This window comes from Balaenoptera acutorostrata, chromosome 2 (assembly GCF_949987535.1).
Source record: "Balaenoptera acutorostrata chromosome 2, mBalAcu1.1, whole genome shotgun sequence".
NCBI classification, from domain to species: Eukaryota; Metazoa; Chordata; class Mammalia; order Artiodactyla; family Balaenopteridae; genus Balaenoptera; species Balaenoptera acutorostrata.
Genome location: NC_080065.1, coordinates 19,450,590 through 19,477,241, shown reverse-complemented (window position 1 = coordinate 19,477,241; position 26,652 = coordinate 19,450,590). Strand labels below are relative to the sequence as shown.

The following is a 26,652-nucleotide window of genomic DNA, read 5'->3' as shown; positions in this document are numbered from 1 at the left end:
CAAGGAAATAAAACACATAGCTCCTGCTTTCAAGTGACTCTCCATCTATTTGGGAAAATAAAGATGAAATGAAATGTAACTTGCAATTGAAGGCAGTGAAATGTGAGTTACTTTAGAGACATCACTGAAAGTCCTATAATTAAAAGAAGTGGAACATGATTTGACTTTACAGGATAGAGTCCATTCCCTCAGGTAGAGTGGATCAGAGAATACTTTTCAGTGAGGTGGGGAATGGAGACAGCATAGAGATGACAGAATGCAACATTAGTCCTAAGAATCTAGCCAGGGAGATGTGGCAGAGCAGAGACATGAGCATTTTAATTCACTATTAAAAACACTAAATATTAAGCACTGTGCTGTATTTTGTGCTCCCCCCAAACAAATAAGATATTCTGCCATTAATTCTTTAGTTGCTCTAGTACCAAACTGTGGCAGATAGAAAAATTTTTGCTAAGCAACCGTCTTCAATATTTATCTGGAAAGTTATGACCCGTTACCTATTAAATAAGAAACATTTTGATTTGGAAAACAGCCAAGTGATGGATTTCTATTATTTTAACAACATATACAGCAAAACGTATATTGTAAATACGTTTTTTGATAATGACCTTATTTTTATCATTAACTAATATACTGGTAATAACACAGTTTTATTTAAAATTAAAAACTGGAGTTCAGATGATAATTTTTAAGTTACAGCATTTACAAATTATATTACCTTAAAACAACAATGAAAGCATGATATGTTTTCTGATTAAACTGTAGTTTTTTCCACAACCATCTTCTCTTTAAATTGTGATAGGTAAACTTTTCATCTTGGCATCAAAGAAATCCATTGTTTTAACCAAATATCTATAATAAATGAACTATAGCCATAATGTCATAAAGTCTGGGAGTCTAGGCTTACCCCAGGAGGGTCTGTGCATACAGTACCTTTGTTCATTCATTTTGTGATAGAAAAGTATAGCCTAATCCACCAATATAAAATCATCATTTGTCTACAAGTCTGTTCTTCTTCATGATCTTTATGCTGCCTCTTGAGGGACTAGGTTTTATTTGATGCAAGGAGATTTGCCAGACTAATTCCTAGGCTTAATTCTGACTGTCAAGTGAATTTGTAAATCTTACAGATTTTAGTAGGAGAAGAGATTATTTTTAACTATGTATATGTTTGTATCTCTCTTTATTTTCAGGGTTCTAAATCACATTTCATGTGCCTTTCAGATTGAAAATCCTTATCGTAATTTAATTGATAATTTGCTATCAAGAACACCTACTGCTCATATTTGTCTCTAGGTTTTCTTCTTTAGATACATGTTTTCCACTTCTGTAGACATTTCCAGTCTTTAAAAATGAATGGGTTCACTAACACAACATTGTAAAGCAACTATACTCCGATAAAAATTAATTTTAAAAAAGAAAAAAATGAATGGGTTCAAATAGCACATTCTTTTTAAAATAGTGAGTGAACTGCATCAAAAATGACCATTTTAAATCATATTAAATGGAAGATTCTGTAGACTGTCACTTTCACCTTGTTGCAGAATTTTGAAGATTTTTTTTCCCTTGGTTTTATTACTTTTTATTATTTCCTTGTAATATTACTTTTAAAAGTGAAGGTCTTATTATTTATAAGTTTTATCATTTTTAACAAAATACTTAATAACCATTGTCAGAAAATACTGATTTTCCATGTGGCTGTTTGGGTTTGGTGAAGGAATATCTAAGTTTATGTTGCATTGATTTTAAGATAAGGGATATTTTCAAATTTGACTATGAGCTGTTAAGAAGATGTCTTTTGGGGCATTTTCGTTCAGATTTCATAGTCCACTGAGAGTGAAATGCAGTTTTTTAGTTAGAGACTTATTGGAAATCATGAGAAATTTTACATTTATTTTGTACTTCTTTGGCATTGTCAGATCCCTAGTAGTTGATATTCCCATCATTTATTTTTGTCCTTCAAATGAGAACTCACAGCTGGTATTGTAATGTGCTTAATGTCTCTGTAGATTATAACCATTTAAAATTCTGTTTTTTTTCCACAGGGCTTCAAGAGACCATTTAGCATTTTTTCTCCCATTCCTAAATAAAATAGCACATGCACAGTCTGTCCTGGGAATATAGTTGCAAATGATGCCTCAAACAGCCTCTAGGGGGTGTGGGAGCACCTGTGCCCCACGTCACTACTGTCAGTGATGAGGCTGAGACACGAGACACGTTGTTTTTGTTCAGCTACGAATCTCCTTTCTCCTCCCGGTCAAGTCTCAGTCTTCAATTACTAGCATTTATCCAGTCATACTTGATAGACTCACACTATCCTTTATGGGAAGGCAGAGACTCAAAGCTTGACTAGTGAGAAGGCAAACAGTCTGTAAGCCATCATGACCCCAACATGGGAAAGGGTGACTTGCAAATGTAGTGGTTTGTATTAGTGAGTCTTGTGCTCTAGATAGAAAAATATGCTTTTATTCTCTCCTTAGTGATTTTAACCTCTGTTGACTTTTTTTTTTACTTTCATGTATTTTTTTTCTAATGGGTTTGTCAGCCCACACCTTATCACCTTCTTATATTCCTACTCACAGCGACAGCAAAAAAAAAAAAAAAGGAAAACAGAACAAAACAAATAGCTGACACATATTCTAAGCAATAAAAATTTGACTAATTTTGCCATTCTGTGCCACTTTGTTTTGCTTTCCTATTGTGAAAATGTAGGTTACACTCTTTTGCCTTAATTCCTCCCTTGCTCGGAATCACATAAATGCTGCAGGAGTCATCAACTCTACCCTCTGCCTTAAGGGGGTAAAATTTATTTAAAAACAGATTTTTAAATAATTTTAAGAACAGAAATATGTGTTTGCTTTTTCAGTCTCTCTAAGGATGTATCTTTAGAGTTTCCTTCAGTATTTATAAATATCATGACTCCATAATTTATTGTACTTGACTCATCCATTTCCTACTAAAAATGTAGTATTTATTAAAGGTATGTGATAAATATTGGGTAGAGGGTTTCTGTTGAAATTCATATACTTTATTTTTTATATTTTTGGTAAACTGCTGTTCTCTGTACTTCTACAGTGTCTGCAATTATTATATTATTGTGACATGCTTATGAATTATTTTAGATTTTGGGTTGGGTTTCTACTTAAAAAGCTGTTTTTCTTCTTTATTACCCTATTCATCTAAATTAACACTCTTATGCAAATTTATATGTGTTTTTCATGAGCAGATTTGCTGATATTCTTCAAGATTCATATTTTTGTTTCATACGTATTCATGTTCTTTTTTTATGTCACAGAGTCTTGTATGCATAGATAGACATAATTAATAGCAAAGATGGTTGAGCAGTTTTCAAATGTGGTTTTCATATGTTGATAATAGATGGTAGCTTTTCAGAAAAAGCTGTTTTCCTGCTGTGAGTGGAGGAATAGCACGCAAGAGAAAATGGCAAAATAAGCTTAGAATAGTTAGCTAGTCTATGGCATCTGATGAAATATGAATATTAATAAATTGATTACTAACCTCCTTTGAGAACTTAGAGGAGTTACCCTATATACTTATTGGGGTCACTTAAGATGGTTACAACTATTTACCAGCATTGTTTATGAATCTGAAAGCAGAGTCTTTAGACAATGTATGGTTGTATTTGTCTGGGATTTAAAAAGCATCAAGAAGGAGTGTGGCAGGTGGTCAAAGGGGTGACATTCCAGGGTGCAAATAGGAACATAATGACATATTGGATCATGCATTTGTAGTTTGGCAGAAACACAAGTGAGGCCAGGAGAATGTTTACAGACTTAAATGAACTGGCAGAATCCAGTTGAAAATTGAGATTAGGGCAATTCTAGGATTAAAAGAATGGAAAGTCAGGAAGCAGGAGAAAAAGAATCAACCTTCAGCAGAGAGCATGAGGAGATCAAGATAGATTAGTTCATTTTGGTTTTAATTTCTTAATACATGTCAATATAATGAGGAAACTGTAACAGAAGACAGGCTCCTGCTGAGTGTAGTTCAAACCATTATTTATCAAGTACCTGTTATGTGAAAGGTACTTTGCAGGAATGCAAAAGAGCATTGTTTCCTGCATGGGCTCTGATGACAGTTAAATTATGAATGGATCTTATTGCTGCTGGAAGACCAGATAAAAATGAAAATGCTATGAAGCCATGCATATGTATCTCTTTGGTGGAAGTTAAGTCTCTATCTCCTAGCTTTTCTTCAGCTTTTAAAAAAAGTTTAGTCCAATTACAGAGCTGCATCTGAAGATCTCAAATGTTTCTGCTATTGTGATAGATTTGGAAATATTGCTTTAATAGTCTGCTAGGCTATACTTGAGATAAAGTTTACCTTTATGTCTGCATGATCAGATAAGGAATCCGTTGAAATGGCAGGGAGGGTATGGGCATCTGATAATTTAAGTTTTGAAGAACACATGATTTTTTTTTTAATCAATTCACCGTAAATGTAACGGTTTATTTCTCAATTCTATTCCACCGGTCTCTATGTCTGTCTTTATGGCAGTACTACAAGGTCTTGATTACTATAGCTTTGTAGTCAGTTTTGAAATTGGAAGCGTGAGTCCTCTGATTTTGTTCTTCTTTTTCAGGATTGTTTTGACTATTTGAGAGTCATTGCATTTCCATTTGAATTTAGGATGAGTTTTTTCCATTTCTGCAAAAAACACCAATGGAATTTTGATACGGATTACATTGAATCTACTTTTGGTAACATTGTCATCTTAACAATATTAAGTCTTCCAACCCATAGACATGGGATATCTTCTCATTTATTTAGATATTTAATTTCTTTCCATGAAGCTGTGTAGTTTTAGGTATACAAGGCTTGTGCTTCTTTTGTTAAATATATTAAACATTTTATTCTCTTTTATGCTATTGTAAATGAAATTTTTTTATACATCTTTATTGGAGTATAATTGCTTCACAATGCTGTGTTAGTTTCTGTTGTACAACAAAATGAATCAGCCATATGCATACGTATATCTCCTCCCTCTTGAGCTTCCCTCCCACCCTCCCCATCCCACCCCTCTAGGTGGTCGCAAAGCACAGAGCTGATCTCCCTGTTCTATGCTGCTGCTCCCCACTAGTTAACTATTTCACATTTGGTAGTGTACATATGTCAATGCTTCTCTCACTTCGCCCCAGCTTCCCCCTCCTCACCCCATGTCCTCAAGTCCATTCTCTATGTCTATGTCTTTATTCCAACCCTGACACTCTTTTTAGGTTTTAATACTTTCCAAGATATAAGGTAATTTTGGACTTTAATGTAGGATGTGTTTTTGCCCCAGGGAGTATTTTAAAAGCATGCCTTATTTTAACTTAAACTGTACTACAGTTTATGAAAGTAGCACAGAGATTAGAACCTTTCAAGATCTTTCAAACTATTGAACAAAGAAATAATAGAGCACATACTACTAGTTCAAGAAAATTATATCTGAATTTTAGAAGCACGGTGTTACTTGTATTATACTGTTGTATTCTGTAGCCTTCTGTCCCTATAGAAATATAGAAGTTGGAAGTATATCTATCTACCCAAACTTGTATTTTACTATAATATTTTTTGTGTGAAAGAGCCCCCCAAAATGATCAATTATGAAGTCCCTGGACTTCTTATAGTTGCAAAAATAAAATTTTGTTATTATTATTGTTTTTCAAAGGACTCAAAATTTCAATTCTTTCGCAGTCATCACAATGATATTTGTAAATATCTCCATGATTCAGCTATTGTATATCTGCATGGCAGTCTCCCTGCTTCCTCCTATATGTGTCCGTATCATTTTCTGAACAAAATGGGATATGCAACAAAATAAATAATACATGGTCATCTATTTTGAAAGACTAAACCATGTTCAAGGCTATTTCCACATTGCATCAAAGTTATGGTTGCTGGGAATGTCAGGAAAATATATATATATATTTTTAAACATCTTTATTGAAGTATAATTGCCTTACAATAGTGTGTTAGCTTCTGCTTTATAACAAAGTGAATCAGTTATACATATACAATATGTTCCCATTTCTCTTCCCTCTTGCATCTCCCTCCCTCCCACCCTCCCCATCCCACCCCTCTAGGTGGTCACAAAGCACCGAGTTGATCTCCCTGTGCTGTGCGGCTGCTTCCCACTAGTTATCTATTTTACATTTGGTAGTGTATATATGTCCATGACACTCTCTTACCCTGTCACATCTCACCCCACCCCCTCCCCATATCCTCAAGTCCATTCTCTAGTAGGTCTGTGTCTTTATTCCCGTCTTGCCACTAGGTTCTTCATGGCCTTTTTTTTATACCCTGAGAAAACCATAGGTCAAAAAGAGTCATGTACCAAAATGTTCATTGCAGCTCTATTTACAATAGCCAGGACATGGAAGCAACCTAAATGTCCATCGACAGATGAATGGATATAGAAGATGTGGCACATATATACAATGGAATATTACTCAGCCATAAAAAGAAATGAAATGGAGGTATTTGTAATGAGGTGGATGGAGTTAGAGTCGGTCATACAGAGTGAAGTAAGTCAGAAAGAGAAAAACAAATACAGTATGCTAACACATATATACAGAATCTAAGGGAAAAAAAAAAAAAAAAAAGGTCAGGAAAATATTGATTACATTCAGAAAGACATTAATTACTAAGAGAGTTTCCCAAATTTTTCTTTAAATTTCTAAGTCATTTCAGACCCCTAAATTCATATAAGACATGTAGAGTTTTCACACTGTTTGTTTCAAAGAGTCTTCATATGACATACTTTTCTAACTCTTTTATCACAGTCAAGGTCTTCTAAACTGGGTTAAAGTATCACTTTTAAGATAGTAGACCCAAATTTATATGCTGTATTCCAATGAAGTCTTCTCAATAAAGATCTGCATAAAAATTCCATATTGTTATTGAATCCTTCTGAGACTGTTTTAGATCTATTGCCTCATTGCTGCATTCAGATAGTATATGTATTTGAAAATAATAGATGTTACTCAAGATCTCTCCCGTATGATACTTTTCAAAGTTTACTATCTAACAAACACATATCTTTAGTTCCTGTCTTCTTGTTAGTTTAAGGTCTTTGTGCTAGCTGTTCAAAATCTCCTTAAATCTTAATCCAATACGTTAGCTATATTAGCTTGGCTTCCAAGTGTTCTATAATCTTCTGTTTTCATCCAAACTCTTGACAGTTAGAATTAAGAACCAAACTTGGGTACACATTGTTAGAGATTGTCCTTTTTTTGACATTGATAATTAGCTCTTCTCATCCACAGATTTTACATCCTGCTATGGTTTCCCTTTATTCAATTGATATTAGTTTTTTATCCAGTTTAAAGTTATGCAAGACTTTCTGTAATACTTGGTTTATTTTTTAAACATTGTATTTCAAGTTTAGAGATTTGCTGTTCTTCTTGTCACCTAATATTTCAGTTTCAGCAAGACAAAGTTTGTTCTCATATGTATATGTATATTTATGTGTGTGTGTGTCTGTATATATATATATATATATATATATATATATATATATACAGACACACACACACATATATATATCTTCTTATCCCTTTCATTTTATTTCAAAGTTTCTTGTTCAAGTTCAGTGAGCCTACTGCCAAGTACATTTTTTGCAGTTCCAGGGAGGTACACAATATCCCTCGTCAAGAGTTCATTATTCTGTTGTGCTAAGCCTTTCTGGGTAGGAAGCTCTTTGCTTCCTGAATCCTCTTTTTCTTTTCAAAAGTCAAACCTTCAGCTGGAAAAATGAAAGAATATTGTCATGTCTCCATGTGTGAGAGCTTTCTATTTGAGAACTTAAAATGCACTAGAAACATATTCAGGCTTTCTTCTTATCTCTCATCATGTTTCTGATTGCATTTCCAATAATTATATTGAAAAAGAACATGCTTCCAGATTAAGAATGTAAAGTGGACACGAGGCTAGAGCCATGAAAGAGAGTCCCCATCTACCCCTGCATGTTATCATGCCATTCCATACATTATGATATTTACTGAGACCAGGGACCAGTGTCTTACATCTCTTCTTCAGAGGACCGGCAGTGAGATTCTCAAACGTGTTTGTGCCTATGAGCACATGTTCATACCTTTTCCTTAGGCTAAGGAATTGTGCATATATGCAAGTTTATATTAATCATGAAGCAATATCCTAGAATGTAAAGTGGACACGAGATGTGCTTACTCAAAGGTCAGGTTTCCAGGAGGGTACCTGTGATGGCTATACTCTTAAAAACACACGTGATGCAGTTTCTCCTCTTTTTTTTCCCATCATTCTAAAACCTCCTTCAGAGTAGGCAATCGACACACTTTTCTTTAAATTTCTCTTCTTCCAGGTGAGAAAATATTTTTAATAACTTATTAGATTATTTATTTATGTTCTATAACAAACCTTCAACAACTTATACGTATGTATGTGCATATATGTGTGTATATAATTTTAATTTATGTATATAATGTGTATTATTCATATTTTATTACCTGCATTATATTGAATATTTGAAATATTTATTGTCTTTCTATTGCATTAGTTTGGCAATGTACAACCAAGAGAATATAGCTGTAGGGTATTGTATCATGACTATCATAAACATACTCATAATTTTAAAAATTCCAGTTTTCAGAATAAGGGAAATTGATAGGAGAAAAAGATTCCCTAAAAGTAATTGTCTAATGATTTACTGACTTTTTAGTGAAAAGTAATTAACTCATATGTGTAGTCACAGGTTGGATGTTCTGGGAAGCAGGCTCTGGATTGGAGTTTAGGGGGCAGGATGTTTACTGGAGTGTGCCCTCATGATCGACATCTGTGGACCACAGTGGGCGGGGAAGAAAGAAAGGCAGAGTGAGCAATTGAGCTGCCATGCAATTTGAATGTGTCCATGGCTGACCCCATGGGAAAGCTCTGGAACTCAACTTGCCCTTCAGTATTTTCTGCATTCAGCAGAAATGGCTTGACCTTTATAACCTTGCAGCAATGAGTCATTGGTTATGTGCTGCTCCAGAAAAGTGTAACCTTGGGCCAGGTGGCAATCTACAGTTCGGGCAACAAGTCACTTCATGCAGGGGTTCTGAGCAGCACATGCAAGTGTGCACCAAAAGGGCCTTTTAGCTAACAGACACGGCAGGGGGACTAACAATGCTAAGATAAACATTTCCTATGTGCACCTGAGGCATCAATACCAATTGGAAGGGAACTGGTGGAGAAGAGGCAGTATGACATCCTGGTTTTGAACAGGGTTCTAGAATGTATTGGGGTTGTCGCTTGATTATTCACTAGCTCTGTGATTTGAGGCAATTTATCCTCTGGGACTGAGGTTATTTATTTTAAAATTATTATTCCTAATAAAAATGATTTTCCCTAAAATGTAAGGAATTGAACATCCTCTCCCTTATAGGGTTGTGTGGACTGATCAAAATAGATCATGCAATCATTTGCTATAGTACATAGCATTTTAAAAGCACATTAAAAAATGAAATTAACTATTTTATTCATCATTAAGGTACCCATGGTGTGCCCACTATAACAAGAGTGCTTCAAATCACAAGTTTAAAATAGTTTATCAATTGATCTGGTGTCTCCATAAATACATTATCTGTACCAATGATTCTTAAACAGTTTTGTACATTAACCGCACCCGAAGTTCGCTAAAACCATAGCTGTCTATTTCTATCACTTATATTCAGAGTCACCAGGTTTGTGGTAGAAACCACTGGCTCACCCCGAAGTCTGGTATCCACGTATCCTTTTCAGTCCTTTGGCTATGACGCTCATGTCCCAAATGCTTATCGCTTCCTTCCTCCTCTGTCATCCACTATTTCCCCGCCCCTTCAGTCCAGGCCCTATTAACGTTTCGCATAGGTTTCTCCATTGGAGAATGAGTTTCAGTCCCTGGGTAATAATCTCCCCTTCACGTTCCTCTATCCATTTCATAAACGGAAAAGAAATCACACATGCCCATTTTATCCATTCAAGGAAATGTGACTCTTCAATGGCGGCTTCACTAAGTCCATGTTGTTCTGCTTATGTCTGCCGTAGATAACACAGCCAGCATTCTGACAAGGCGGAGGAGATTTAGTCGAACTATTCAGGATGTGTATTACCTCCCCATTATGATCTCTGACGGTGGAATCCCCTCTCTCAGCAGCAGCAGTACCCTCACCATCAGGGTTTGTGCGTGCGAGAGAGACGGGCGCGTGCGGACCTGCCGTGCAGAAGCCGTCCTGTCCTCGGCTGGCTTGAGCACAGGAGCCTTAATCGCTATTCTACTGTGCGTCGTTATTCTCCTAGGTAAGTCATTCTGCATCTTAATGTGTGATGGCAATCCTGAGTGTACCCTGCAACGGCGCGTTAGAAACGAGAGCGAAAGAGACAGAGAGAGAGAGAGAAAGAGTCATTTTGACAAAACTTTGGAATTAGTAATGCTTTACGTGATAACAAGACATGGCTGTTTCTTTTCATTAACTTTCTAGATACCATAGTTCATCTGGAAATGATTTGATTCAAATGTGATGAAAGAGTTGAAATATTAAAAGAAGGGATACAATAAGAGAAATCTTTTTGGAAAGGACCTATTTTAGAAAGAATTGATATTAAATATTCTAAATTTCCTGTTGAAAGAGCATTTACAATTTATTTCAAAGAACATAAGTGACATTACTCTGCGACGAATCTAAGCACCAAATAAAAGGAATACATTTCTTGTAGAAATTTCTATCAGTCTAAAATGAGTTGATCACCAATCTTAGCTGAATTTTAAAAGACTAAATATAAAATAATTTTTTCCTCAGAGATATCAAATTTTATTAAATTAAAACTAATACTTTTTTTAGTTTATTTTTGCATTACATTTTATTTTAATAGAAGATTAAAGTACTTTCTCTAATTTTATGTTATCTTTTTAATAGTTGGAATCTTATCACAACTGCATTTGAAACTAATATTACTATAATCTCTTTAGAATTGCTATACAAAACAAGAAAGTAAATCCAGATTATTTTATAAGAAAGGCAGATGTAAATAATCTTTTGCTTTACAGTTTAAAACGGGTACATGTATATTTTCCCAGTGTGTCCTCTCCCTCTGGTTTTCTCTTAGGAGCCTTATCTTTTGTTCTTTTCTTGCTACTGTGCATACATAAGGAAAACAAACAAACTATGTACTTTGAGACACAGATGTTTTTGCAAGGAATATCCCTTGTTTTGTTCCTGGGTTAGAAGACAAATTACCCGTACAGAGGAGTGGAGATCAAGGTGGAATAAGACTGAGTAGAAAGGATGTTTAAGCAGGGTCGAGGCAGGTTGGGGTAAAATGGCAAAAATGGTAGGCTTTGTTCTAGGAGTTTAAGGAGAAGTTGAAAGCAGGGGCGTCCCATCATAAAATTTGCATGTTGAAGAAAGATGATTATGAATGAAGGGGAGAACAGATCTCATGATGGTAAAGAGAGCAGGTAGGCAAACCAAATAGGAATATGACACATTTGTCTCACTCAGATATAGCATAATTTGGACCAGTAGACTTAAAATGGAGCTGAAGAAAGGTTGATAATACCAAGATGTTTTAGGTGAAATCAAAAGTGATCTTGGGTAATAGGCTGCAAATCACAGGATGGAAATATTTACCAAAATCTTTACTGACTGCTTGCTGAAAGTACCTGAGATTCCATTTGAAAACTGCAGTGTTAATTATTTCAGGTCAGTGAACAAATATTTAATGTTTATGACATGGTGTCTTTTCTTGGAACAAGTTTCCAAGGGCTAAAAGTAAAATAGCCAAAAATTAAAAAAAAAAAAAGTGATCTTGGATAAACTGGATATGAGACTGAGTTAGAACAGTATCAAAGAAGACTTTTCATCTCTTGCTGAATGTGGGCCCTGATCTTCCCTGAGTTGGGGGACAGCAGAAATGCATTTTGTTGATGTCACCACAGCAAGAGTCTATAAAGAGAGAGAGGATAGACTAGGACTGAGCTGTGATAAACTCCAGTGTGATCGCTAAATCAAGAAGGATGCGATAGCTGAGAGCAAAGGAAAAATCACAGAACAAGGAACAAAATTAGTAAGGTATAATATCCTAAAACAAAGAAAATAAGTGCATCAAGGAGGACAGAGCATTCAACAGTGTTCAAAGCTGCCCAAAAGTTAAATAAATTGAGTCGCAAAAAGTATCAGTTGCACTTAGCAACTTGGAGTGTGGAGGTTTGATTCACCATAAGGAGAACTATTTCACTGCAGTACAGTCTTTTGCAGAAGTGTGGTAGAGATGGTAAAATGGGAAAATCAGGCTTTCTTGATTTTATTAATTTATATATTGATCATTTATATATATTTTAACTGCTATTTTCTTTAGAAATTAACAAATTACCCTTTTTGTCTTTGAAAATAAAAACCAAAATATCACAAACCAAAAAGAAAAACAAAACAAGAACAAAGCCCCAAAGAATAAACAACTATAAACATTGAACCCTCTAGGTTTCCTAACTGAAACTGAAAAGCATAGAACTCAGTGACTTTTCATAAGTCAATTTTACTTCCAATAAAACAAAAACAAAAAAACACTCTGACATTACTATAAGTTCCTCCAGGGGCCTTATTCTGAAAGATATTTCAGCTGGTGGAGGCATGTTACCTTTGGCTTTTGTTTTCATTTATCATCATAAAATTATTTTTGCATACTAAAATTAAAAATCTTTAAAATTGAAAGATGTCAATATAAGGTACATTTAGGTGTACTATATAAAATAACATTTTATTATTTCATGAAACATTTTATTGTTTCATCCCTTTAATTGACTTTATGAAAATGTTGTTTCCCCTTTGGGGTAAATAAGAGAACATTTCTATATTTTATGCTGTACCTCAGGGCTAATGAAACAAAGTTTCTATTTGATATGTTTGCTCTCTTAATTTTTATTGAAACTCAAATGTGTCTTTACAGTTTTATCCAAAGGTTGCAGAATTTCTTAAGCTTAGATTTAAACAATCACTATTTATAATGTAATTTATATTTTTCATGGCATTTTAAGGGTTTATATTGTTATTCAGAAAATATCTGGCCCACAGACGTGGATGGAGTCATTTGTAGTTTTGAAATAATGTTGGTTAATGTGTGAGCTCATAGGTTTCAAGAAAAATATCAACAACATCAGAGGCAGCAATACTTTTAGAACTTGTAATTCTGAAATAGCATTCAACCTCAACAGCTAAATAAATCATGAAGTTAATCTTTTCATACTGAAAAATGTCTTACTTAGTAGCTGTTTGTGAACATGACTGTGATTGTGGAAACTCAGCCCTAGTTTTGCCACTAATTAACTGTGTGATCTCAGGACCCATGAAGTCTCTTGCTTCTATTTCTGAATCTATGAAAATAAAGTTTCAACTAGAATGACCTTAGAGTCATCTGTAAACTTTTGTGGTGCTTATTTATATTTTATTATAGGTTAAATATGATTCAATATTTTACAGTTTGGTCAGACTCCATCTATGTATATATTGATTACCAGAAGTTGGGGCTTGAAAACCAAAGGGCCTAACTTTAAATGGTAAATGTAAACCTTGTGAGTTGAGTTATGTTTTGTCAGGATTACCTTTTCAGATCCATTTCAAGGAATGGATAGAAGAGAATTTAGAGTGAGCCATCATGATGCAATCAGAGTTTGGTGCCAGAGGAGGGGCTTGTCAGAGTCCTCTTTCCCTCTCAGGGATCTGACATTTCTTTCCCAACCCACCCTATTACTTGTCAGAGGGACCAGAGTTGTTGGCAGAGTGAACCAGCGCAAGAGACCGTTGAATCAGGATCTGCATCAGACCTCTTCCAGCTACCTTTGTGGTCCGTGCGTCACATATAATCTGCTGACCTAGATGAATCCACCACATAGTTTGCTCCTATTCTTGGATGTAAATTTCATCATAAGTGGGAATCAAGGTGGGTGTGGTGGGAGGAGAGTGAGGAACTAGGAGAGGAGGTGGAATTGATGAGAAGATAACTGCCAACCTGTTTGCCATGAAAGCTATTTTAGATGACCTTGTGGCCTCCCCTGAGTTTGAAAAATTTAGTTTCAGTGAGAAGTGTCATTACCAATTATGGCTACAGAAGCTAATCAGAATCATCTCCCTGACCTGGGCCAACTCATTCTACCAAGTTTAGTACTCACATATGATGGTATAAAAAAAGAATCAAGTAGGGGCTTCCCTGGTGGCGCAGTGGTTGAGAATCTGCCTACTTATGCAGGGGACACGGGTTCGAGCCCTGGTCCGGGAAGATCCCACATGCCGCAGAGCAGCTGGGCCCGTGAGCCACAATTACTGAGCCTGTGCGTCTGGAGCCTGTGCTCCGCAACAAGAGAGGCCGCGATGGTGAGAGGCCCGCGCGCCGCGATGGTGAGAGGCCCGCGCACCGCGATGAAGAGTGGCCCCCGCTTGCCACAACTAGAGAAAGCCCTCGCACAGAAACGAAGACCCAACACAGCCAAAAATAAATAAATTAATTAATTAAAATCCTCTTAAAAAGAGGAAAAAAAAAAAGAATCAAGTGATATTTAGGGGTAAACAAATCTGCTATGAAAAGTAGTTTGGGGGAGTATGTTAGGAGTCAGTACATAATGTATTCAAATGCAAGTTGTATGTCAGTTTTAGTTATGAAAACTCAAAGCCCCTTAGTACTCCAAGCACTGGAATGATAATATAAGTAAGTAAATATAATATAGGAGAAAACAAAGAGAAAACTGTTTCCACAAATTTGAATTCCTTTATGAATAGAATAAATTACTGACACAATAAATTCATTATAATTTTCTTATATAAAAAGAATCACTTGGGTTTAAAATCCTGGCCAGACTTAAAGAGAAGAAAAGAAAAAGAAATACACTAACCAAGAATAAAATATTCATTAGAATAAAGACATCTCAAAAATACTACAATTAATTCATTTTATTCCAGACTATGTAATCAAACTTGAAAATACCAGAAATCATTTATAATATAATTTTGAACAAAGGACAAGCTCTGTACCCTTCTCTCTCTTTTTTTTTTTTTTTAACAACACCATGGCTCTATCATATTATATTTTCCCAGATGAACCACTGAAAGAAGTACTGCCCTGTTATACAAGTATTGTTTGATATACTGTGGGAGACTCATTTGAATATACTTATTTGCCTGCCAGTTCGTAAATAGGGATTTAACTCTCAAATTTATATGTATGATTATTATGTTCACTTATTCTCTTCAAATAAATTTGGCCTTGGGATTTTGGGGGAAACATTTAGTTTGTTTTTCAAACTTTAAAAAATATTCTCAAGCAAAATTAGGTGTTTGGTATTATGAGGGGCAGTAAGTTGATTTTAAAAAATATTTAAAAATTATTTTCCTAGTGCGACTTACTATTCATGAAGATTCACTTAACCCAGTGCCACATTATCACTCTCACAGAGATTATTCTTTTGTTCATCCACGTAAGAATTGTTTACGGAGTGTCTGCTCTGTGCCATTTGCTCCAGAAACCTCTACTGAACAAGCATGATTGTAAAGAAATTCATTAGGAGTGTACCTTCTCATTCATGCTTCCACATTCTTCTCTGAATTGATTTGAATTTGCCTTTGACTAAAGGGACCATATGTCCATATTTGTCCTGATGTCCTGATGTAATTATAAAGGAAATCCCCTTCCACCCTTAAAAAGTGTCCCAGATTGTATGGGTATTTATAAATTGATCTTTATAATAAATAGTTATGTAACAAATCTAGGAATCATTTGTCACTGGCAAGTAACTCTCTTTGTCTAGAAAAGAGATAGATGTAAAACTCTAAATTCAAACTTACCTAGTATCTATATTTTGAATCAACACATATATATAAGGAATATTTTCTTAAATTCGGGGAAATAAGCAAATAGAAGCTATCATAATAATAAACCCAGCATTATCCACTATGTTTCATTAGGCAAATATGATACTGATATTGGTGAAGGATGTAAATTACCTCCATACTTCGATAATAGTATTGATCACATTCTTCCTGTTATACATGCACATAAAGTCCCTTGGCATCAACTACCAACCATTTCAACATCAGGAAAATAACTTGATTTATTGACAAAAGTAAGAAATTTTACTATAATAAATTAGGCAGTCTGTAGAAATAGATGTGTTGTTTTTTTTTTTTTAATTTATTTATTTATTTATTTTGGCTGTGTTGGGTCTTCGTTTCTGTGCGAGGGCTTTCTCTAGTTGTGGCGAGCGGGGGCCACTCTTCATCGCGGTGCGCGGGCCTCTCACTATCGCGGCCTCTCTTGTTGCGGAGCACAGGCTGCAGACGCGCAGGCTCAGTAGTTGTGGCTCATGGGGCCCAGCTGCTTTGTGGCATGTGGGATCTTCCCGGACCAGGGCTCGAACCCGTGTACCCTGCATTGGCAGGCAGATTCTCAACCACTGCGCCACCAGGGAAGCCCCAAAATAGATGTTTTGATCTAGAACAGCCTCCTCACTTAATCATAAAGATGAGCAGAAATATATAGTGGACGATAAATATAAACCTCTGGGTAGAATGGAGTGCATTGCTTGAGGATACTGCTTGGGCCACTGAATTAGAAAGCTGTAGGCTGGATTTACACTAAAATAAACAGTGAGGTATTAAATGCATATTGATGGCATTCAGTGAAATGTTTCTTTGTTGTTTTTTTGTTTGTTTGTTTTTCCCAAAAATAAAGTATAAGCAACGTGAAGGGGAAACTACTGTATTCTGTAGCAGAGCATTTGTGAAGCAGAGCCACATGCAGCATCGACATTTCATTTTCTGCTTTTTCTGTAACCACTCCCTTTCAAACACAGTGACTCACTAATTCCCCATGTCTACTATAATCTCCCCATTGCATTTCCCCATTACTTAGGCAGTAATTGCATACTTATTCCATACTTTTCCAGATGATTCCCTGACCCTCCCTAAAGATGTTTTGTCTCTTTTTCCTTTATTCCCACAGGTTCCCACTTGTCTCTTGTATGCAAAATTAGCTTCTTCCCAGTACACTGTGACCACCTCTTTCCACATATGGTAGATTTCCCTCTCATAATTATCCTTTCCACTTCTGGCTTGAATATCTATTCCTCTTCCTCTCTACATTTTCAAGTCTTAAAATCACATATACACTATGATATCTAGTTCAAATACAGGCAAAGCTTATCTGTGTTGTTTATGGGTATACATAAAAAGGGGTTAAACTAAAAAGAGAAGCAAGGAAACAATAAAAAAAAGAAGAATAGAAGTTATTTTTTAGAGGGGAAGGGTAAAAGGGTGGATTCGAGGGTTTCAGGTATGTTCTTTATCAGAGGATAGGTAACCTGGTGTTCGCTTGCTTTCTGACCATTTGTTAAAGCTTACATATAATCAGGATTTCCAGGTAAAATACAGTTTACAGACATAAATAAATAGATAAATAGACAAAATACAGTATAGAAATGTGAGTTTTGTATAAAAAAATATATCTGTAGGAGTTTCTGCATGTGTGTATGTATACACATACACCTACAGATATACTACATGGGACATACTTATGCTATATATATGTATAAGCTAATATACTTATGAGATATATATATATACACTTATGTTATAATATGTATAGCATAAATATGTCCTATGCATAATATTGGGACAAATATCTAGTATATATACTTAATGTGTTCATAAAATATTTGCACATTGCATGAGACATACTTAATTGTATATTACACATATATATGTATGTGTATATGCACACATATTATATATAGTATGTAATATGTATGTATACATATATTATACATGCATTTTTGTTGTGTTTCATCTCGTATTATACATATATAATACATATATATATTTCTGTTGTTATTCATATCAAATTTACATTTAATTGGGTGTCCTGCATTATTTGCTAAATCTGACAACCCTACAATCCATTTGAATATACCTCTCTGATTATTATATTATAAGGAATGTTTTAAATACTAGTGAACCTAATAATTGTTATCATAAAGCCTAGATTATCAGCTAACCAAGAAGCAAACAGTCTGTAGAGATGAAGTAAAGGGTATTGGGCCTAATGACATAAAGTAGAAATAGCTTTCTATTTAGTAATGGTTTAATACCATCAAATAGAGTAATCTGAAACTATTGAAAAACCACCAAGGCAAAATACCCAAGACCTATTTCTATCGATTTATTCAATGGCTACAACATTTTTGATAATAAGAACCTATTCACTGCTTTTGGCTAAGTTGCCCTAAGACACACGGCCAACAGGTCACTCAGTTCCTTGTTCTATATTTTTAAAATAATTAAGTTGAATATGGTAATGGAAACATCATCATCTTTGGTGTGAAAAGTCATAAACTACAGCCTAAGGTTTTCCACCTGCCATTTGTGTGGTCTTACGGTTACATGGTATTTACTCATGTAATCTCTCCTGAGTCTCAGTTTCCTCATTTTGAAAATGAGGAAATCCCCAGCTCTGCTTTGAGGATTAAGTTAAAAAGTTATGTAAAGAGCATTGTGTAAACAAAAAAATTCCTATGAAACATAAACTATGTACAAATAAAATAACATCTTTTGCAGCTTGATAGATAAGTGTAATAATTAATGCCTGATAATATTATTCTAAAGGATAATGAACAAACGAGATGTACCATATAAAATATTCCTGCTTTGATTTTCTACAAAGCATCAAAAGGAAAGAGTTAAAGATAGGGGCTCCTTCCTCCTATTTTACAAAAACTTAAAATATCCTGCCTTTAGTGTACTCCTAAGAAGGATAAGTATCTATAGATTGACTCCCCCACAGAATTATTTTTTCCAGTCAAAATTTCGTATTGCTTTTCCATCATCTGTTTCCCTGACTGAATGATTAGACTTCATCACCGGTCGCGAATCCTGAAGCCATAGCCTGGCAAATGAGACTATTACAGCGTTCTCCAGAAGATCAGCGGTTCCCAATGTTTTGTAGAGATAGTCATTTTCTACATTCTTCAAGATGTTAAAAACTCTTGCGGTGGTATTCACAGAGTGCAGAGATCAGGGCTGTGTTACAACGTAAGCCTAAATGGAATGTAGCTGATGATAGTGGCTGGGAATTGCTGATGTCCGATCTCCAAGAATGTCCTTCTTCTTTTTCTAACCCTTCATCCTCTTTCCGTTTCTCCTTAGCAATTGTAGTACTTTTCATCACCCTGAGACGCAGCAAAAAAGAACCCCTGATCATTTCAGAGGAGGACGTGCGGGAGAACGTGGTCACCTATGATGACGAGGGGGGCGGCGAGGAAGACACCGAGGCCTTTGACATCACAGCCTTGAGGAACCCGTCTGCTGCCGAGGAGCTCAAGCACCGGAGAGATATCAGGCCGGAAGTGAAACTCACCCCCAGGCACCAGACGTTTTCCACCCTGGAAAGTATAGATGTTCAGGAGTTTATTAAGCAAAGACTGGCTGAAGCCGACCTGGACCCCAGCGTCCCGCCTTATGACTCTCTGCAGACTTACGCCTACGAGGGTCAGAGATCGGAAGCCGGGTCCATCAGCTCGCTGGATTCGGCTGCCACACAATCAGACCAGGATTATCAGTACCTTGGAGACTGGGGACCCGAGTTTAAAAAGTTAGCTGAACTCTATGGAGAAATAGAATCTGAAAGAACAACTTAGGGGGTCCATTCTTGCAACCTTCTAGAATTCGCTTCCTGAGCAAGTGGAGATATAACCTCAGCAATGGCAAGGCAGAAGCTTGGAAACAGTACTAGGAACTGAGCAAGCAGAGCACAGCTGCTGTAGAAACAAGTGCCCTTTTCATGATCGAAACTGGGTTATTTAATCGGAAGAAAGTCAAATTAAAAAAAAAAAATACAGAGAAAAAGCTATTGTTCCTTGTGTATATTTTCAATTGCTCAATAAAGTCTGTGTACTGTTTAATGAAGAATACCTGAATTAAGCCAAACGATGATATTTGTTTCAATATTTTGTGATTTCTTTTCAAAAGCAAAAGTGAACAAGAGGTTTCCGAATCACTCATGACTCTGATTTCTAGGGGTGGTACCCTGCAAAATGAAACTGGTGAAGTTAATCACGACCTCTTTTTCCACTGTTTTGGGTGGACTCTTGAGACCCACACCCTGTTTTTGTGACACATCTCATTAGCTTTGTCTTGTGTTGAAATGACACGAGGTATTTCCAATATACCAGGCCACTCTGTCATGGACTTGTATGTACCATTTTCCTTTGCCCTCCCCGCTTCTTTTCTCCATATGAAACTGATGGAGCACGGGGATTTGCTGCTTGCGCTGTGATGTATGCAACTTCTGTGCACCAGTTGTGCACTGCTCTGAATCACGGAGACTACTGTCTCTGTCCTGCCTGTCTCCCTTTATTTTAACAGGAGAACCCCCTTTTTTAAGTGGCTAGAATGAATGTTTTAAGATATACTCAGATCATCTATGTCAGGGAAAGATTTAATTAAAAAAAAACAAAACAAAACCTACAAACCTTATCCTGCACAGAACACTGAGGAACTCTATACGTTTTTTTCTCCATTTGTTTTAGTGCATTTACCTCAGCAATTCTGATCATTCCTGTACCTAAAATTGGTTGTCAAATATTTGATGATTGGTTTATACTTGTCTAATTTGCTTATTTTTAACATGGCAGTCATTAAAAAAATAATGACGCGGTGGGGTGGAGATGGTGGTGTGCTGAATTGGGCGATTGGGATCGACATGTATACACTGATGTGTATAAAATTGATTACTGATTAAAAAAATTATAATAATGAACCTCATATGATACCTATGTAGTCTGAAAAGACTATCCTCCAACTTACATGATCTTCGTAGACTTATGATTGACTTGCCTTTATTCCTCACAGAAGCTCAGACTTTCCCCATCTCACTGATTGATTAGCCCTTTATGTTTGAGACCCACAGAAAACGTGTAGGGCTAGGAGCAAAAAAATAGGAGTTTCCCACTTATTATTCTCAGACACGTTCCTTAAAGTCACTTAGAGTCCCAAACTACAAAATAGAGATGGCAAAGACTTCCCTGCTTAACTTACAGGGTTATGTGACGATCGATAAGCATCTGTAAAAATGTTTTGCCAACTGCAAAGTGTTCTGTTATGTAAAGGCTGGCAGACACTATCATTTTCTAATTCCATTAGTCATAATTATAGAGTTGCATACATTTTGAATAAAATACTATATTACCATGGGAGAATTTCATGAAACCTTCAACAGTGAAGCAACTGCTAACTGGAAATATAATATGAAAGTTTAATTCTTTTGATATTTTCCCAAATAGGCTAATTTTTTAAGAATTTCTTGGGGTTTCCCCCCTAAATTGCTTAGATAACATTTTGTTGTTGTTGATATTGGTCGTGAAATAAAAATTCATAGCATAACGATCCTAGTCTCCAAAAATGACCACATTTATGTATTTTAGATTAATTGGAATTTTGAAACCCCCAAATTAAGATTTATTTTAAGGGGAAGTTTTGCCTTTGCTCTTTAAATATATTATAGTCTAGAGTCTTCAAAAGTTATGCGACATTTTCTGATTCTACTGATGTGCAAAATTTTGAATTTTGCCTCTGTTCACAACTGCCCTGTGCTATTATTTTTCAATTTTGAGGTATGGGAAGTAAGTAAATTTAATTTGAATATTTCTCAATTTGTGTTTGAAGCCTGAGGAATAAAATGTAATTTAAGTTTTTTACAACATTTTAGCTTTCCAGATGCTGCTTTATCATTTTTTATATCATAATGGTATGCATTCCAGTATAAAGCTAAATCAAAAGAGACACTCAGGGGCTTTGGGGAACAACCCCTGGAGACCCATACTCTGATTATGCAAATGCTGGACTACATTCACCCTGACAGAAGGGTCCACCTTTGGAGAACAACTGTGGATGCTGGTGCTTTGACTTTCCTATGCAAAGAGGACCAGGAAAACCAGGTTTTGGATGTTCCGTAGGTTTTTGGATTTAGATTTTTGATAAACTATTCACAGCCTTTGTTTTGTTTTGTTTTGTTTTAATATTCATCTGGCAACTTTACAGATAAAGGCTTGAAAGAGGAGAATACATGTATAAACCATTTAAACGTAAAAGCCAAGGTCCTCTGCATGGTTTTGAGTATGGAAACATTTCCTTGATTTTGTGGAAAAAACACCCCAGATCCATCTGATTTTAATTACACATTTTAATGATAATGGATTACTTCTAAGCCCCTGATATTAAATCTCATATAGAGGCAAAATGGAGCTTCTGTAGTATTGAAATAATATGTTCCTATATTGATTTATTTTAGAATTTTGTTAAGGAAAGCATTCCAAATATTATTTTTATATATATTCTGAAGTGAGGCAATTATATCATTATTATAAGTATGGACTGGGTCTCATATATTTTAATGTGCTACTTTGGGTCAAAAAAGCAATAATGATATATAAATGCTCTGCCAATGGACTGAAGTCATTTAACATTCAATACCTTGCTTTAAAAACTTCAGTTTATCAGTGTGAAAAGCTAATTCTCAAAGAGTTTAGTGGGTAAAGAGTTTGCACATACTCTGAACCCTCTCTAGCCACAGATAATCAGCTATGGAATACATGAGTCCATATGGATTCCACTATGGAATCGCTAATGTGTCTCAGCACATTTTGTAAGCCTTGGTTGATATTTACAGGAAAAATATAACTTTGAAATCAATTTACTTATTTCCAAGAGAAGAATTTTCCACAGACAGACCTTATACAATGTGGTGACTGCTAAATTAGAGGAAATACAAGCAGTTATAACTTTTTTATCCAATGGCTTTTTTAATAGAACTTATAAATTCCAAATAACCTTTATGCAGACGTAGGTCTTGCAGAAATTACTAAAGACCTATCATCGTAAATCCTTTCTATGATAAATCTGTACATACACAGATTTGAAGGGGAAATTGAAGAGGAAATTATCCCTAAGATAAGGCTCTATGCAAAGTTATGACTTTCCCATAACCAGGTATAAGAAGGAAAATATTCTGAGAAATGGCATTCGTGTAACCACACAGCCATACACACACCTATGTCTTCTTGAAGAATATTTAGAGAGTAAAAAGAATATTCAAAATAGTGACTTAGATATTGATATGATCCAAATATGTGATGCATACAAAATTTAAGTACCCAGCATATGGAAGATTCAGCAAGAAGTTAACGAACATTTATTTTTTGGCTTTTATTTTGTGTCTAGCCTCAGCCTAACCTTCAGTGCTGTCCATGATTGAAGCTGGTTTCACAGAGCAGAAAACACTATTAATAATAAATCAAAATTTTAGAAATGATGATTTAATGAACACAGTGTGGCTATTAAATACTAAAAAGTGATTTGACTTAGATTCTTAGTGTACTACAATGTAGTCAGGAGTCTGGGTCAAAGAAGGGCAATGTACTAAGTGCACCATTTTCAGCAATGTTGAAAGCTTACATAAACGATTAGTCATTGTTTTATTTGTTCCTACAAACCTATATCCATAACTTTGATTCATTGTCCTTTTGGTTTAGCTGAATATATAGGGAAAACACACAGAAATTCAGGTAGACTCGTTCACGTCAGCAGCCATCAAGAAGTGCCAGTTAAATGAGCATGGTAATAGGTACACTGGAACATGCATAGATCCAATATTTTTGGGTAAAAGCTTCATCTGCTTTTTAGTGTGGGCAGTGTTTGATCAGCTATTCAACAAAGCAGAACTCTAAAGCTGATCATTCTGGAAAGAGGCAAGAGTCCCATTTTTCAAACTCAAATTGTACTTAGCTTCAAGGTATGGTTACATTCAATTAATTTACTTGCCTTTCAATTTCAAGAATAGAACAAATCTCAGAACCGTCCTTGGTAGATGTGTGACTCAAATTTAAATTCTCTCTTTTTTTTACCCTTTAGGATTAAAGGCAAATCAAATATTATCTGAAGGAAAAAAAACCGCTTCAACTTTTATTTTCTACCTCATCAGCAGAAGGTAAACTTTTTTTGTAATATAGAATTAGAAATCTCATAAACCCTACAGTCAAAAGTAGCTCATAATCATTTGAAGATAACACTAGCACAGAACCCACTCTTTTTTCAAAGATTCCAAATACATCATTTTAAAATGAAAATATTAATAGCAACAGTTTTTAACATGTCAAAAGATGTATTCTGCCTTTGGCTTCTATCAATGAAAGAAGTAGTGAGGAATTTGTTGTTTTTTTGTTTTGTTTTTGTTTTAATTAGAGATTAAAAAAACAAGTTGTGCTCTTATTTGAAGCTTGATGAAAAAAAGCTTTTAGGCTATTAAGGAATGATTACATTTATCTGCTTTGCTGAGTCTATGGAAATGAAGGATTTTTGCCCTTCAACATTACAGAGACATCAAACCTATTTTAATAATAATTTGCTTTTAAAGTCTTAGGTGAAAATAAATGGGAAAATAGGAATTCAAATACTCCTGAAATGATATTCTGTGAGGAAGGCATGTGTCATTTACAGATAGAAGTGGATTCATCTGATGGTTTCATCTTATTGCCCAGCAATATTACCTTTAGAAATAAAGAAATGGACCATAATAGTTACTGTCACCTTAATGATTTTATCAAGGCAATTTTTCTTGTGTCATAATGCATCAAATTCTTATTCTAAAACATTTATTGCCATTTTCAAAGTGTCACTTCAAATGCCTTCGTTTCAAACAGGAATTCATGCAATCTAACATTGTGATTTACTGAGTAAGCTCTTCTAAACATGCATCATATGTAAGATACTATTCCAGGCACTGTGAAGGCTGTAAAAAAAAAAAGTGTCTTGGTGATAGGTGTTATCATCAATGAAATGAGAGTCTCACTTGAGAGTTAAGACCTACATATAAAAAGCTATAGACATGGGCTTCCCTGGTGGCGCAGTGGTTGAGAATCCGCCTGCCAATGCAGGGGACACGGGTTCGAGCCCTGGTCTGGGAAGATCCCACATGCCACGGAGTAACTAAGTCCGTGAGCCACAATTACTGAGCCTGCGCGTCTGGAGCCTGTGCTCCGCAACAGGAGAGGCCGTGATGGTGAGAGGCCCGCGCACGGCGATGAAGAGTGGCCCCCACTTGCCGCAATTAGAGAAAGCCCTCGCACAGAAACGAAGACCCAACACAGCCATAAATAAATAAAATTAATTAATTAAAAAAAAAAAAAAAGCTATAGACAATATAATATAAAGCAAAAAGAGGCAAATGTTCTAAAATAGGCTCAGATATATCTAGAAAAGGTTGAAGGGTCACATTAAAACTGTGTCTGTAGTATGCAAGCTTGAGGTACTCCCCAGGACGTGGGGAATAATACAAGTCCAGAGCGAGGGAGAAGCAGAGGGAGCTGTTTCTACAATTGTCCAAAAGTAGATCATTCAACATGGGATAGAGGACTCATACAAGGCAATAATGATAAGATGTTAGGAGAAGTTAGATTTAGATTTAAGGTGATTCAATGGCACTTATCCTTTAATCACTGTCACTGAGTTTATTTTTCTCCTAAACAGAAAAATGACCATGGCCAGACATCTCTTTTAAGAAACTCAGTCTTTCATTAATGTCTATCATTCAGTGAAGATATCTTAAAGAAAGATTACAGAGTCATTTGTGCCTACAGAAGGAGTATTAGATTATTTTAATTATTTCCAAAAGATAATACCCATTTTAGGAATATATTTTGAGAAGGCAAAACATGAACAAAAACGCATAGGTGATTTACATTTCAGGGTTTAATTGTTGGGTCATTTAATTTGATCAATTTATTCATCCTAATAAAAATAAATTTAAATGAGGGCAAAGGAGATACTTTTAAGAACAATATTTATTCATATACATTTATTCTTAACTGGACAAATGTGTCCATCTTCTATAATCATTTTTTTAGGTATAAAAATATTTTTGGACTAAAAAGAAATAATAACCAAATACCAAAGACCAAATTGATGCCTTACTAAAACTGCATCAGTTATTTTTAATTAAAGTCACAAACTTTAGTGTTTGTGACACTAGATGTCTCATACTCTAGTGTTTCATTTTATTAAAAAATTTGCATTTGGATTTGTTTTCAAAAAGTGACTATCGTAAACATGAAGATGCAATGATAGAGGTAGATTTCTTAAACTTAGAAATTCCTACTTTTAAATCTTGTTTCTCACTTTTTCTTTTTTCACATTTACTTGTTTTTTTTATAACAACCCTAGAAAAGCTATATTTGAGCAATTTCTATATCTCATGTGTTTTTCAGAACGAATTCAAGAAAATGTTTTTCAGAAATAGAAAGCAGTCATCATGTTGTTTTCAAGGTTTAGATTTTTATCACATTTTCTCTCCCTCTGTCACTAATCATGCCCTTCCTCACCAAAAAGTTATAAAAGAAAATTGCATTCAGAAAAATACTCTGTGACAGTCACTTTCCTGTGAGCCTGAGGTTTCCTTCCATGATGTGGTTTGGGTTTTTTAGCTCTTTCGGTCAGCACTGTGTATTTCCAATCTCCTGGAAGTCATCCTGTCTTCTGCCTTCCAAAGATAGTTGGGGGAGAAGTCATTTTTGTTCATATGAAATATGTTTCAAATATTTCAGATGGCTTGGATGATCCCTTTCAT

At 35.3% G+C, this 26,652-nt stretch overlaps 1 protein-coding gene across 7 annotated transcripts in view; it reads left to right on the top strand.

Annotated features, from left to right (window-relative positions):
• The window catches only part of CDH18 (cadherin 18), a 993,557-nt gene extending 971,866 nt beyond the window's left edge, over positions 1 to 21,691 (top strand). For 5 of the 7 annotated variants that reach the window (XM_007188233.3, XM_057541771.1, XM_007188232.3 and 2 more), the window contains 2 exons: positions 10,045 to 10,296; positions 19,182 to 21,691. In XM_007188233.3, coding sequence (XP_007188295.1) covers positions 10,045 to 10,296; positions 19,182 to 19,672 — 743 coding nt within the window. In that variant the 3' untranslated portion in view covers positions 19,673 to 21,691. The remainder of the gene's footprint in view (positions 1 to 10,044; positions 10,297 to 19,181) is intronic. The other 2 variants (XM_028168040.2, XM_028168039.2) reach the window with 2 other exon arrangements.
• Positions 21,692 to 26,652: the final 4,961 nt, after the last annotated feature.